The sequence below is a fragment of the Pyxicephalus adspersus genome, chromosome 1 (assembly GCF_032062135.1).
Source record: "Pyxicephalus adspersus chromosome 1, UCB_Pads_2.0, whole genome shotgun sequence".
In the NCBI taxonomy this organism is placed as follows: Eukaryota; Metazoa; Chordata; class Amphibia; order Anura; family Pyxicephalidae; genus Pyxicephalus; species Pyxicephalus adspersus.
In genome coordinates this window covers 135,846-150,733 of record NC_092858.1, presented here as the reverse complement: position 1 = coordinate 150,733, position 14,888 = coordinate 135,846, and the positions used below count along the sequence as shown (strand labels likewise).

Below are 14,888 nucleotides of genomic sequence, written 5' to 3'. Positions count from 1 at the left end.
AAAATATTTTAGGACACTATTTGTTTCAGAATCTTTTTTTTCTTCATTTCCCTTCTCTAAAAAACTGGTGCGTCTTATGGTCCAGTGCGTCTTATGGTCCGAAAAATACGGTACATCATACATACCGTTCCACCAACACCACCAAAGGGAGTAGTGCTTGTCTGCCCAAATAAACTGGTTCCAGTGCCAAAAGCTGAGCCGGCGTTTGTGTTTGTGGTGGTGCCGAAAAGACCTGTGGATTGGGTGGCCTGTGTGTTGCCAAAAAGACCCTAAAGAAATGATAAATCTTTAGTAAAAGAGACCGAGAACAGAAACTATACAATGACTTGACATGCCGCTGGGTGAAATACTCACCATAGTACTGGTCTGCCCTAAAGTGTTCGTATTTCCGAATGAGAAGGCCGTGTTGGGAGTCGTGGTTGCTGTTCCAAATGGTTTATTATTAAACAGGCTGGTGGCTGGCTGTGTAGATGTCTGGCCAAATAGACCGCCTGTGTTGGCGGCCCCAAAAGTGCTGGTGCCTGAAAGAGGAACATAAATTGATCTCACAGAGGTAATAAGACTATCGTGGTACTCCCTAGCTCACAGGAGAAAAGTAAATCATTCTCCCGTCACTCTATCCTGGTACAACCTGGTAGCAGGCAGAAAGCAACTACCTTCCATAAAAATATTTCTGACCATCCACAGTTCAATAAAGATTGTGTGGACAAACCAGAAGGATGCTGGAAGAATGTTTTGTAGATGGACGAAGCCCAAAAATAACTTTTTGGCTTAAATGAGGAGCGTTAAATTTGCAGATATTAGAACACTACTTTCCGGCATCAGGACCTTATCCCATCTGTAAAACATATTGGAGGGAGTGTTCAGGTTTTGGCCTGTACTGTGTAGTAGAACAATTAATTCTGAACTAATTCAGGGAATTCTAAAAGGAAAATGTCAAGACATACGTCCATGATAAATGCTGAGAGATTGTGGCTCAAGACAACACTTCTAAACACACAAGTCGTTCTACCAAAAGTCCTGACTATATTTAGGTTGAAAGGTTGTGGAAAGACCTAAAGCTAGCGGTGAGGAAATGCACCAAAACCCAAGAGTTTAAGTTGTCCAGAAAAATGGGCTGAATATCCTTAGAAATGATGTGAAGGATTTATTAATTACTGCAAACACTTATTGCTCCACACTAAAATGAGAGCATGATTTATGTTACTGCATCTTTTTTTCCCCTCAGCACATGACCAAATAAGTTTTGTTTTAATTAAGTTTTCTTCAGACAATTTTAAAGTGCTCACAAACTTGCAAGCAACACACACAACTCCGTCCAGGTGAAGGTTTAAAGAGTGAAGTTACGTTAATAGGACCACATATTTAAATTGTGCCTGGGACACTTCCATCCTAATGAAAAGCTGAACTTAGGAGGTTAGGAGTATGGCAACACAGATATACTTAATGACATTGCCAGGATGTGTTGTTGAGTAGCTGACTGAGAAATCAGTATGACAGGCAAAGAGATCTCTGCTAGGAATACAATCAACTTACTTTGTCCAAAGGCATTTTTATTTCCAAATGAAAATGTGCTGCTGGAAGGAGTGGAGCCAAACAGTCCTGTGGATGAGCTGGAAGTAGCTGTAGAGCCCCCAAACAAAACCGTCCCCGTGGCACCACCAACTGGATTCTGGGGTCCTTTCCTATTGGCCTGGTAGTCTTCTAGACGCAGTTCCTAAGAAAAAAATTAACATTTGTAAACATTGGCCTAGGTTAGTTGTGCAGGTTTTACTTTACAATAACAAAGATTAGCAGCGTTTATTGGCAGCCAAATGCACACATCAAATTCCAGTTACATCAAATGAAAAAAATCTTACCTCCAGAGACTTGCTTTCATACTCCTTCATAGCGGTGATACACTGATGCTTTGTGTTTATGTTGGTGGTAACACCACCCTTGGCCATGGTGTCAGTACCTGATGGAGGCTGCAAATAAAAGAAAAATAAATCAGGGACACAGATATCCGATGGATTTATTTACAACAGTCTGCACCACCAATAAAATGTGATGACCTCATATGGCAGATATAAGCCATAGATAAAAAAAATTGTTTTACTGCACTTTAGCGAGGAAAGGGCCCAATGAGGGATATTTCTCTTCATTTCCTACTTCGTATCAGAAGGGAAGAGATGAGAAGTCTACAATGACACAGAAACCACTCTACAGGAGCAGATACATATCTAAACCATTTTCTCTAAATCCAGCACTAAAAAAAACTGCAGCCACAAGCTTTTCCCCCTTTCCCATGTGAATCCTTGCATCTTTTACACTAGAAGGCTAAACCCCGTGATGGTTGTTCCCAATTAAGGGTATGGTACACCAGTGGTCCCCAACCTTTTGGAGATCGCAGACCACTAAATGCACGGACTCCGGGCTATAAATATTACAATGGAGAGCTGTTTTTCTGACAAAAGTCTTAAAGAGGAGATTTCGCTTAGAAAAATTTTAACATTTCCTGTTGATTCTCCAGGAAAAAGACTCAAAAAACAAAAACATTTACTTAATGTACAACACAAAAATGTCCTGTACAAGGATAACAAAGGGACTCTACTTACATTGAACTTTATTGTGGTTCCAGTAGGTGCCGCAGAGAACGTGGAACCACCAAAGAGGTTGCTGGAAGTACTCCCAAAGGGGTTGGAGGTGGTATTGGTGTTGCCAAAGAGGCCTCCACTGCTTGTACTTGTACCAAATGCTGCAAAGACAAGTGGAAAGCACACAATAGGTTTTAATTACAGATACTCAAACAGTTTTACTTGAAGGCCCCGAGAAATAAAAATTAAAGGAAGCACCTAATTTTGTCCACCTATTCCTAATGTTGTACAATCCCTGACTCAACCCATCTACATGTAAAGTGACATCATGAAAGAGGCTCAATGGTATGACACTGTGGGGGACCAACCAATAAATGTGTTAGAAGCAACCAATCAGATCTCCACTAATTTATTCACACATTAAGGGCTATTGGTTAAATAAAAACTCTAAACCCCAGCTAAGAGAATGTTCTGAAAATGTAATATAAATTAAATTTAACTGCTGGCCAAAAGAACACAAACATTTAAAAAAGCTTGGAGAAAGCAAGCAACATTATTAGGGGCAGACAACCGAGACATGATGTAATAATTGAGAACTCTACAGGAAGCAGACCACCCAGACATTATCCAATAAGTTAGAATATTATGGGGACCGGATCACCCAGACATGATCCAATAAGAAAGAACTCTATGGGAACCAGATCACTAAGACATGATCTAATAAGTTAGAATACTATGGGGACCAGATCACCCAGACAAGATCTAATAGGTTAGAATTCAATAGGGACCAGACCACCTAGACATTATCCAATAAGAACAAACTCCATGTGGACCAGACCACACAGACATGATCCAATGACAATTTTATAGGGAGCAGACAGACTACACCTGAACCTGTAAGGAATAACTATATGGTTCTATACAGCATAGATGGTAGGGGTTTGGGTCACTAATGTAGATTGTTGAAACAATCCAGGAAGAAGACTTCAAGTGGCATATCCAATGACTACCTACAGATCAATGTCACTACTAAGCATGTTAAGTGCCGGTGTAGCCGAGCAGAGGATCAGTCACTCACTGCCAAAAGTCGATGGCTTTGTCTGTCCAAAGGCATTGTTCTGGGTTGAGAAGAGACCCCCTCCAGTATTCGTAGACCCAAACAAGGAGTTTGTCGTACCAGTCGATGATCCAAAACCAAAGGCCGAGCTGGTAGAGGAGGTTGCTGGCTGGTTGAATGTACTGGTCCCAAACAGTCCGCCTGGAAAAGGCCAAAACAGCAATAACAGTCTAAAAACCTGTCAAACGGTCACAGACTTCATTAACAGAGAGGTGGAGACCTAATTTAAGTCCAATGTAAGTTTGCTTTAAAATCTGGGGACGCTCTGGGCCGGCTGAAATGGATCCAACATATCAGGTCTAATAAAATATAATTGTAGGTGTTTCAGAGACAGCCAATTACTTCTAACTATTGTTTTCCAATACCCAACAATAAATATATCCCTATAGCTTTGAAATTCCATTCATAAAAGTGATATTGAACCTGCTGTTGACATTGAGCATGTGATATAATACCAAAAAAACTTCAGTGAAATACACAGGATTTGGGGCATAGCTTTATCTTTCAGCTGCCCAGTGGAGCACCCAAATCATATCTGAATAAAGCCGACCAAATGCAAAAAGTGGAGCTCCAATATGTTATGACAAGATCTAGAAAATTTAACTTTGTCTGTGATGTTCCCTGAAAGATTTAACTTTTGCAAGGCCCTGCCTCTACAAAGATGGCTGCCCATACAGAGTGGAAAACAAGGCAAGGAAAAGATCAGCTGCAGAGGGACTACAGGCAGCAATGGTGATAAGTCCTGTTTTTCATACATGGATTCCTCTTTAAAGTAGACATACAGTGAACATTATTTCACAGGGTTATAACAGGGATTCCTATGCACTCTACAAGTACAACACAAGTCAATCTGATGCATTCAGCATTTTGTCTTTTTATAGTACGGTATTGAAGACACAATACAAACCATGTGTGCTGGAATCTGCTCAATCGCACGATACACCAACAAGTAACAGACCATATCACCTGGCACCCACACCACTATCAGGTGCCACACACTCCTTACCAGGTTTATTTTGTGTGTTTCCAAATAAGCTTCCACTGTTGTTTGTTCCAAATGCCGACGTCCCAAAACCAGTGGTCTGCGTACTGCCAAAACCAGTATCTGTATTCAGACAAGAGATTACATAAGAAGCTTTGAAACTACTAAAGAAAAAGAACATCATAAAAAGGAGTTACCCAAGAGCATGTACACCACCATTGCACACATCAGCAACACACATGCTACCACTGCAGTGGTCTCTCTGCCAAAGGGCCAACATGCTAACAACGAAAGTCTTCTAATCTGCAATGGTCATTGGATGACTGGAGAGCTGTACACGTGAGGCTTTGGGGAGGAGAGCATTGGTCATGTGGATGATAGACATAAATACTATGTATCTCAGCAGTCCATTATTGCTCCATGTGTTAGGGATATACAGATACTTACTTTGTCCAAAGGTAGATGTTGCTCCAAAAGCTCCACTGCCTCCACCAAATGGAGATGAAAATGACTTGTTAAACATGGTGCTCAAAGCTTCATAAAACTAAAAAGAAAAGAAACATTGAAAGAATTACACAAGCAGGCGACAATGATCCCCCTGAACACCAATTATTTAATAAGAAATTTAATATAATAAGAAATATAAATAAATGATATACATTATAAATCTAAATAAGAGGAGGACCTCATAAGACAGCTATCATGTTAGCTTTGTGAGATGGCTACAAGAAAATGTCAAGGTTTGTCCAAAACACAGAAGAGATGCCGTAAAACATCAGCAGCCAATGGGATGTATCATAAAAAGCGGAGATCTGCCTACGCGCGTGTTATCATGGCGCGGGATGCCGGGAGGAGCGAGGTGGAAATGAGCAGGCTGCTGAGTAGGTGTTACATATTTGAGTGCCCCAGTATCCAGGTGTCCCCACAGGTATCAGCTATACAGGGCAGTAATCGAGTGGGTGGTAAAGCAAGCAACTAGGGAGGTGATACACATCAATGACCTGGTATTTGGGTGCCCATGAGAGCGTCAACCAAATGATACATTATAGAGTGTGGAAGAGAAGGTCCCAGTTCCTGGAAGTCCCCCGGAGGTGCCTATTATCTGAGACATTGGAACAGGTGGATAGAGCAGGTGGCCAGGAAGGCGCTACAAGGTAATGTTCTGGTATCTTGGTGCCCCCGGAACACGGCACTGGGTGAGAAGAGCAGGAGGACTGGCAGGATACTAAACATTGAAATGACGCTGTATTTGGGACACTGGAACGGTTAGGCAGAGCAGGCCTTGGTACTTTCACATGTACCTAAAAACTGGGACAATGATGTGTGTGGGCAGAGTGGGAAACCCACAATGTAGTCACAATGTTGGGGAAATTGGGTAAAGCAGGGTACTGTCCCTCAGCAACTACTTTTTTGGGACATTAGAGCGGATGATCTAGACTAGGCCACTGTACCTATATGTAGGACATTGGAGTGAATGGGCAGATCCGGCCCTGGTACCTGGGTGTTATTGGACTTGCCCAGTATATGGGAGACATTAGAGCATGTGCCCAGAGAAGGCTCCAGAAGCTGGGTTTAGTTATTTTTTTTTCCTAGCCATATGTTTAGGATGGAGGTTGGGTAAAATAGGAGGGACCCTTTTTTTGCCCCTGGGGAGATTCCCCCCTATTATTAGCACTAGTACAACTAGACAAGGAATTTGGTGGGAACGAGGGCAAATCCATGGGATGAAAATGGTTTACTTGAGAGATTTTTCTTTATTGCCCCAAATGGGATGGGAAGTGAATGGAATCTCCATAGTGGCTGCAGACAGCAAATATACTGATCAGTTTTATTTGGCTAGCCATATTCTTTAGGGGTTCAGGATTATGGTAATTTAAGGGTTCTTTAGGACAGGGGATCTCTTTTACCCCTAAATTACTTTCAGGAAAATGAACATATATAATTCCTCAGAAAATATAGATCAGATGACAACCATCAGCAACTTGGCTCATTTGTGGAAGCACAAAGGGGTCTACCGAACATGCGTCAAACTCCCCCAAGTACACCCACCACCGCCCCATTCACCTAATTCCAGTGTATCCTCCACATCCATTGGAGTGGGAGATGACAGGGTTAGCAAGCTGATGTAACCTGTTCACCTGGAGTGCCAATATGCACGAACTCTTCCATAGATACCCAGAAAACATTAAGGCCGGTTCTTTATTGCAGAAAGGACAGGAAAAGTCTCCTGCCTATCTATATAGAATTCTTTAACTACAGTTACCTCACTTAGCTTTGTCACAGGCACAGACATGACCACTTGGTCCTCCTCTGAATTTAGGATTGTTGGCCACCTTAATTTGCCAAGCCAGAATGAAGTACCTCCTGCACATAGGAGTTCCTTCTTTCCCACCACCCAAGAGAGGATGCAGGGATACTGAGAATGCATACATAGCTCATCGTACCTTAAGGTTTTATTGCAAAGCCTGTCCATTCTGTCTGCTCACAGATATTCTCTACATCAGCCAAGCTAACAACCAACCAGGTGACAATAAATACCCGCAAAGCCGGGGGGGGGGCCCTGCCATCCCAGGCGTGCGCAGAGGGGGGGGCCCTGCCATCCCAGGCATGCGCAGAGGGGGGGGCCCTGCCATCCCAGGCATGCGCAGAGGGGGTACTTATTACCAACACTTCCAGTACAGGTGATACTTCCGGCCCAGGTGACCCCTCTAGAAGACATTGACTATAAGCTTGTCACCAGGGCAGGAGCAGACCAAGTTCTCTCTAACATGTCTGTAACATATGAAGTTCCCGTCCTCCAAAGGGTACCAAGGCTCTACCCCCTCCATCCACAACAGAGAGCCAATTACCCCGCTGTGTTCAGGGCCCACAATATGTTCACAAACTCATTCCGGGAGGGCGGAGTTAGAATAGTTTCTGCACCTAAGGTGACATGTTCGCTTTACCCATGCACATAGTGCTCATGCCTCCGGTGTGAAAAGAGCCAACGCACGAGACTCCCCGCCCAAGATATCCCCCACTCACCACACTACGCACTTCTCCTCACCGGTCACAGGCGGGAATACGGAATGCGTCACCTAATAACATGGCGCTGTAGACAACCACTGACGTCATCACGTCACATTCACTCTGTCTACACTTGGCACTCCCATTGGCTGCAGCAAACGCCTCTCAGACAGAGGGCGTGACCCCAACGTCCAGAAAGAAGACACTGAATTTAGGGGCGTGGCTTCGTGTTTTTTCTGCTTTATTATTGGCTCCTGGCACGTAATTTACGTACGAACTGCACCAACTAGGTACCTGCCTATGAAATGGTTGCTTAGCAGCAAAATTTCTGCGTATAGGAGGTGACGTACGTGCGTGCCTGCTCATGTGACACTCGCTGGCTGGCTTGGTGTCTGCGCCTTGTACTGGACATAGCAGGCCTCAGTCAGAGCTAAAGAGATCCTGTCACCTCCCCCCTCCCCCAATAATAAAGAGAACCTGTCACCTCCCCCCTCCCCAAAAAATAACAGAACCGATCCATAACCCGACACCAACAATCAGCATCAACCGGATCAGAAGAGCCCACTAGATCAGGCCAATGGCCCATCTAGTCCAGCTCCTGTATCTCGGCCCACATCTAGAATAAGGAGATAGCCCATACCCATCAGGGATAGTAACCCGGGACGGACTTTTCCTCCAGAAATTTGTCCAATCCCCCATCTAGGCTAGATGCCAGGACCACAGCGCAGAATTACCGCCTTCATTTAATTCACTAAGACAGAAAATGATCAACCTCTTCCCAGTAGGGTGCAGACAGCAATAATAATATTTATATGTCGCATGCCAATTAAATATCAATGCAGCACACAACGTTTGTAAAGCATCGTGCACGGCGTCACACAGATACACGGTTCCCATTACTTTCAGCAGACACTTCCCTTCTACCACAAGCTCTGTGTTCACCGGGTCCTGACTGGGTATAGCAGACTGGTACTCCGGTCCTTCATATTGTACTTCCTATAACTAGGACTGAGCAATACAAGATCCCCCCTACCCCCTCTCTAACTTTCCACTCTCCCTCTGTTCTTTCACCCTTTTCAATGCTGGATCAAGATACATTAGCTTCAATACACATCAGTTGCCTCCTCTCCCCACAGTCTGGTATTCTGAGGGTTAACTGATGCCTCCTGAGAAGGGAAATTCCACATCCAGCGTGCGCTGACAGAGGGACAGCCAATGGGAGGCCATCGAGGTGGGATTTGCTGCCCACAGAGAGGCCTCTGAGTTCCTCCTCTGGCACCAGTGCCATAGGTTCGCCACCCAAATATTATGGCTGGGGGAGGGGGGTTCAGCCAATTATATATACATTTGCATATTATTTTTTATATCTGTATATACGTCTATATTTATAGCAGGTGAAGCATTGCTGCCGGTTGATATGGTGGCTGCTTGGGGTGACCCATGTTGAGTATTAAGTTTTATTTGAAGATTATAATCCCACCAGAGAAGAGGAGGGCATTAATGGAGGTTGGGAATTAGAATAATATGTGTGGGGGGGCAATAAAATATCAGATTGTATGCTCTGTATATTGGGCCACCAGTGGGGGCAATGCCTGGGGGAGGGTATTTAGGACATGTGGTGGTGGGGAGCAATCTGTATATTGTGCCACCAGTGGGGGCGAGACTGGGGGAGGGGATTTAGGATAATATGTGGTGGGGACAATCTGTAAATTGTGCCACCAGTGGGGGCAATGACTGGGGGAGGGGGTTTTGGATATGTGGTGGGGGGGCAATCTGTATATTGTGCCTCCAGTGGGGGCAATGACTGGGGGAGGGGATTTAGGATATGTGGTGGGTACAATCTGTATAGTGGGCCACCAGTGGGGGCAATGACTGGGGGAGGGGATTTAGGATATGTGGTGGGGACAATCTGTAAATTGTGCCACCAGTGGGGGCAATGACTGGGGGAGGGGATTTAGGATATGTGGTGGGGCCAATGACTGGGTTTTGCAGTGTATCCTTGCTCAGAGCTGTCACAAAGAGTGCTGGCTGCTCCGGGATGAGAATCTTGTCTCGTGTATATGGAAGTCATCTTTATATAAATCTTCTCTACAGATTCCAGATGCTGTGACGGGATATTATCTGAATCGTGCAGGATTTGAGGCCTCGGACCCTCGCATGTGAGTAACGTATTGTGTACTTTGTAGGGGGTCCTAGGAAGGCATCCAGGGTGATCCAGCTTTGGGTAGATTTGTGCAGGGAAATCTTCCTCTGACATTCTTCACTAAGAATTTTATTATAAGCACCCAGAAATGTTAGGGGCTGAGTTCTGTGTTGAGCTGGTGATGGCCTCCATACAAACCACAGTCTGTTTTCTTTCCAGCATTCGTCTGATTTCATTGGCTTCTCAGAAGTTCATCTCTGACATTGCAAATGATGCTCTGCAGCACTGCAAGATGAAGGGCACCGCATCGGGGAGCTCCCGCAACAAAAGCAAAGTGAGTGCAGGGACTTCCTGAGCACAGCTGTCATGGGATATAACTCGGGGAGGGGGGTGAATGGTCAGACCACTTTCCTTCCATTACTAGTTACCCCGGAATAGCCCAGTCATTCTCACAACAGATCACAAGTCTGATCACCCCTGCTTCATTATCCAGGGCAACACCTTGCAGTCTGCTGTATTGGCCTTCTTTACATCTTGTGCAAATATACAAATTCATTAAAAATGTCCATGAGGAGGGATAATATCAATAATATTAAGTCACAATGACATCACATGATATAATTCATGAAATGCCATCAAAAAGTTTAGTTTGCGGATAAAATGGGTTCTTCAGGGATAGATAGCAGGACAGCTCATACAAGTATCTGGTAACTGTTACATCCAATCAGCAGCATCCATGAATATTATGGTCAATACTACAAAACAATTTACCCAAACAAATGATTGGATCCAAGCATGCAAAAAGCAAACCCACAAAGAACTCTGCAACCCCCTACCTGTTCCTCTGTACCATGTCCATTAAGTTTTTCTGTTCCTTTACCCTCTGGGGGATCCATTATTGTATCTCTACACTGTACATCATTCTACACCCCCCATACCCCAAGGACAACTGAGATCCTCCTGCTACCTCCTTTCCCAAGCATTGCCTCAATGGTTCTCACCACTCACGTTTTGGTATGTTTTGTAAGCTTGTCACACCGGATCCTGAATACCATCTGCAGCATTACATTGTGATTGGATGAGAGTGTTGGTGCCATGTGGGTGTAAAGGGTGGGGGTGGGGGGGTATATTCTACATTGGTAGAACCGATGAAGTAGCTTGGAGAGCTGCAAAATGTTGTTAACATTACAAGAACAATGCAGCTGCATGTGACTAATACCTACTTGGTATAGGATTCCGATAAATTTAGGAACACATTTGTGCAGAACCACCCCCTAGGCGATCGAGAATAGAATGAGTGAGAGTGCAAAGCCTCCTGGGATACCTATGTCACACATCCCGGGAGGCTCTTGGGTGCTCCTTCTATGCATGCCCGAGCTGGAGCCTATTTGTGAGAAGAGAAAAGTTGATGTATGCGCAGTGGGGCGTAATATTGTGATCCACTATTTTCTTCCTGGGGCCCCCCTCCTAGGGGCGGGGCATAATAATGGGATCCACTCTGTTCTTCCTGGGGTCCCCCCTTCTAGGGGCGGGGCATAATGTGATCCACTATGTTCTTCTTGGGGTCCCCCCGCCTAGGTGCAGGGTATAATAATGTGATACACTATGTTCTTCCTGGGGCCCCTTCTTGTGGTGGGACATAATAATGTGATACACTATGTTCTTCCTGGGGCCCCTTCTTGGGGTGGGGCATAATAATGTGATACACTATGTTCTTCCTGGGGTCCCTACTTGGGGTGGGGGATAATAATGTGATACAGTTTACCTCTTGGGGTCCCTCCTCCTAAATGCGGGTCATTTATCAAATATTGATATCCGATGTACCTCTTGTTGCAATTATCTCTTTACATTGTACTACGTTCTGTCCATCGTCCTCTCTTTAGGATAAGAAGTACACTTTGACCATGGAGGATCTGACCCCAGCATTGGCTGAATATGGCATCAACGTCAAGAAACCTCATTATTTCACTTAGAGATGGAGTTCCTATAGACTGAGGTGGAGCACAGCTGCTGTCACCACTGAACAATTTTTGTGTATTTGTATATGAACGTCTGCTAGAAAATTTGGGAAACCAACCATAGAACTTGCCACGGCCGTAGGTTCTGCCACTAATCCAATGACTACACCAAGAACTACCCAACCATATGTCTGCATGGTGTTCCGATTACCTGCGGTGTGCACTAAATTTCATGGGGAATTACTCTAACTGAAGATTGAAGATACAGCTTTATGGCACCATCCCTCCTCATGTGGCACCCCAATGTGGGGGGGGGGGGGGGTTATCACCATCCTTCCTCATGTGGTACCCCAGTGTGGGGGAGAGGGGGGGGTTATCACCATCCTTCCTCATGTGGCACCCCAATGTGGGGGGGAGGGGGGTTATATCACCATCCTTCCTCATGTGGCACCCCAATGTGGGAGGAGTTAGGGATATCACTTCCTTATGCTGTGCTCATAGGAAGAGGTTTGTGGTTATGGACTTTTTGCTTTGTACTATTCTAATATATTCAATGTATATTTAACTTGTGTGTTGTCATTTCCTGGCCATAACTTACTTTAGTGGACACAGGAAAACCCCCCAAGCATGTGGCGGAGGACTAAAATTTGGAGATTGGCAGTGTTAAGGCAATCTCCTACTGAGCCCCGATCAGCTGTCCTTCTCTCTGATGGCTTCTGTATACAGCGCTGGTAGAGTAATGACAACTCAATGTGTGGTTAGATCACTCTCAAAACTTTGCACGCAGTTTATATGACAGCTCAAAGACATGATCACATGACTACAGACTATTACCAGACATGACGGATGTCCTTGTGGTTCTGCTAGAACAAGATATTCATGTCAGGAGAACAGATAAATGGCCAAAGGGAGAGCTTCAAGGCAAAAAGGGAGAAGTGGACGTTAGTTTACTGATGAGAAAAGTACAACTAATTTCAAGATCAATCATCTACAAAACAACAAAAGCACAAAAATAACTTCAAGATTCAGCAAATTTCCTCAGCTCCTTACAGGCAGCGTGAAACAGGTACGTGTGTTTCTCCTTGCAGGCAGACAATATGGCACTTCAGGGAATATTAGACACTAGTTTTTATTAGCTGCTTTGTGCTTGGTTTTCATTGCCTGCTTACCTGGCCATATTTGCTTCTCACTCCATACAAGTTTTGGACAAATTTAGAAATTTATCCCAAATGGAAGCAGAGCAGAGCAAAGAGCAATTTGCATTTCCCATTAGGGAATCTTTATTGCAGTATTTTGGAGTCACCTGATCACCTATAAACAGTTTTCTGAGGATGATCCTGCAGGATCCGCGCCGTGAATTGATGACAGATATTTACTAAAGATTTGTATCTATGTGATGCTATGACTGCCAAGACATCATTTAAATACCTTCTAGGCCTAAGAACTGCATCTTGTGAGATGTCCCCATACCATGTGCAGCAAGAGACCAATGAAAGCGCTTAGGAGGTTTGGAGTGGTGTGTGTTGAGTTGGGCTTTTGATTGAAAGAGAAGGCTGACGAGGTCTCTTACTATGGATGGCTTTTTAATAGCTTCACACTCCCCTTCCAGGTCATCTGGGAGACTCGTAGACACTGGCAGGGCCTTGCCTTTAAGCCCTGATGTCAGGTACCCTGCCCATTGCTCCAACGATTTATAGACTACATGGAACCACCAATGCTGCAACTAAGGTCAAACTGGGGCTGATGCTCTGCCTTGTGCCCCTGATTGTCTGCTTGTTAAAGATGTAATTTTGCATTGTTGGAGCCCAACAACTGTAGATCTGGATGTCAAGACACTCTGGATGTCACATCTATCCACTTCCTATGGCAGGAAAAACTGATCTTCCTCTGGGGCCCTTTCTTTTGTTGGTTGCCTTCTACTCACCCAACGCTCTTATGGACCCAGGCATGGTGGGGGGTATGGACCCAATTAAGGTAGAAACTCACCTCCTAATCATTCAATCACCCCCAGGGGGACCCAGAGGTGGTGGGAGGCCAGTACCTGCTGATCCAGTCACCTTTAGACCCACATATATGGTGGGAGGCTACTTACTACTCATCCAGTCACCTATAGACCCAAGTATGGTGGAAGCTCACCTCCTACTCATAGAATCTCCTACAGACCCAAAGATGGTGGGAGGCTAATTCCTGATCATCCAGTCACCTGTAGAGCTAAATATGATAGAAGCTCACCTGCTTCTCATCCAATGACAAATGGACCCAGAGACAGTGGCAGGCTACTTACTGCTCATCCAATCACCTATAAATCCAAGTATGGTTGAATCTCCTACTTGCACAATCACTTATAGACCCAGATATAGTTGGAGGCCACTTCCTGCTAATCCAGTCACCTCTATACCCAAGTATGGTGGAAGCTCACATCCCACTCATCCAAATCCCTATGGACCCAGAGATGGTGGGAGGCCACTTACTAATCATCCAGTCACCTATAGACCCAGATAGAGTCCACTTCCCGCTTTTCCAATTACCTATATATCCAAGTATTGGGAAAAGCCACCTCCGAATCCAGATATTGTCAAGTATGGTGGAAGCTCACCTACAATCAATCACCTATGGACCCAGAGATGGTGTGAGCCCTCTTCCTGCTCATCTAGTCACCTATAGACCCAAGTATAATAGAAGCTCACCTCCTACTTATCCAATCACCTATAGACCTAAGGATGGTGGGAGGCTACTTTCTGCTAATCCAGTCACCTAAAAATCCAAATATGGTGGAAGCTCACCTCTTACTCGCAGAATCACTTATAGATCCAGAGATTGTGGGAGACCAATTCCTGCTTGTTCAGTCACCTATTGACCCAGGCATGGTAGAAGCTCACCTCCATTTACCGTATTTTTCGCCCTATAAGACGCTCCAGAATATAAGACGCACCCAATTTTAAAGGAGGAAAATCTAGAAAAAAAAGATTCTGAAAGATTATTCCCCTTCTGATCACTCATGTGCATAGGGCGAGCATAGAGAGTGCATGGTGTGCAATACATAGCGACAGGAAATTGTGATCCATGGAAGTACAAAGAGCAGTGCAGGGGACTCAGGTCCATGTGA

The 14,888-nt window shown here is 44.7% G+C and overlaps 2 protein-coding genes across 2 annotated transcripts in view; one reads left to right on the top strand and one right to left on the bottom strand.

Annotated features, from left to right (window-relative positions):
- The window catches only part of NUP98 (nucleoporin 98 and 96 precursor), a 35,354-nt gene extending 27,549 nt beyond the window's left edge, over nt 1-7,805 (bottom strand). Inside the window, exons 1-9 of the mRNA XM_072398540.1 lie at nt 7,700-7,805; nt 5,123-5,219; nt 4,700-4,798; nt 3,655-3,834; nt 2,598-2,737; nt 1,860-1,967; nt 1,537-1,717; nt 355-521; nt 126-269 (exon numbers count right to left, since the gene is read on the bottom strand). Coding sequence (XP_072254641.1) covers nt 126-269; nt 355-521; nt 1,537-1,717; nt 1,860-1,967; nt 2,598-2,737; nt 3,655-3,834; nt 4,700-4,798; nt 5,123-5,198 — 1,095 coding nt within the window. The 5' untranslated portion in view covers nt 5,199-5,219; nt 7,700-7,805. The remainder of the gene's footprint in view (nt 1-125; nt 270-354; nt 522-1,536; nt 1,718-1,859; nt 1,968-2,597; nt 2,738-3,654; nt 3,835-4,699; nt 4,799-5,122; nt 5,220-7,699) is intronic.
- Nucleotides 7,806-9,775: 1,970 nt separating this feature from the next.
- TAF10 (TATA-box binding protein associated factor 10) lies at nt 9,776-12,113 on the top strand (the record flags this gene model as incomplete). Its single annotated transcript, XM_072399911.1, is given in 3 exon segments — nt 9,776-9,840; nt 10,044-10,158; nt 11,708-12,113. Coding segments are annotated over 3 exon segments (270 nt in total), but the record flags the coding sequence as incomplete, so codon positions are not given.
- Nucleotides 12,114-14,888: the final 2,775 nt, after the last annotated feature.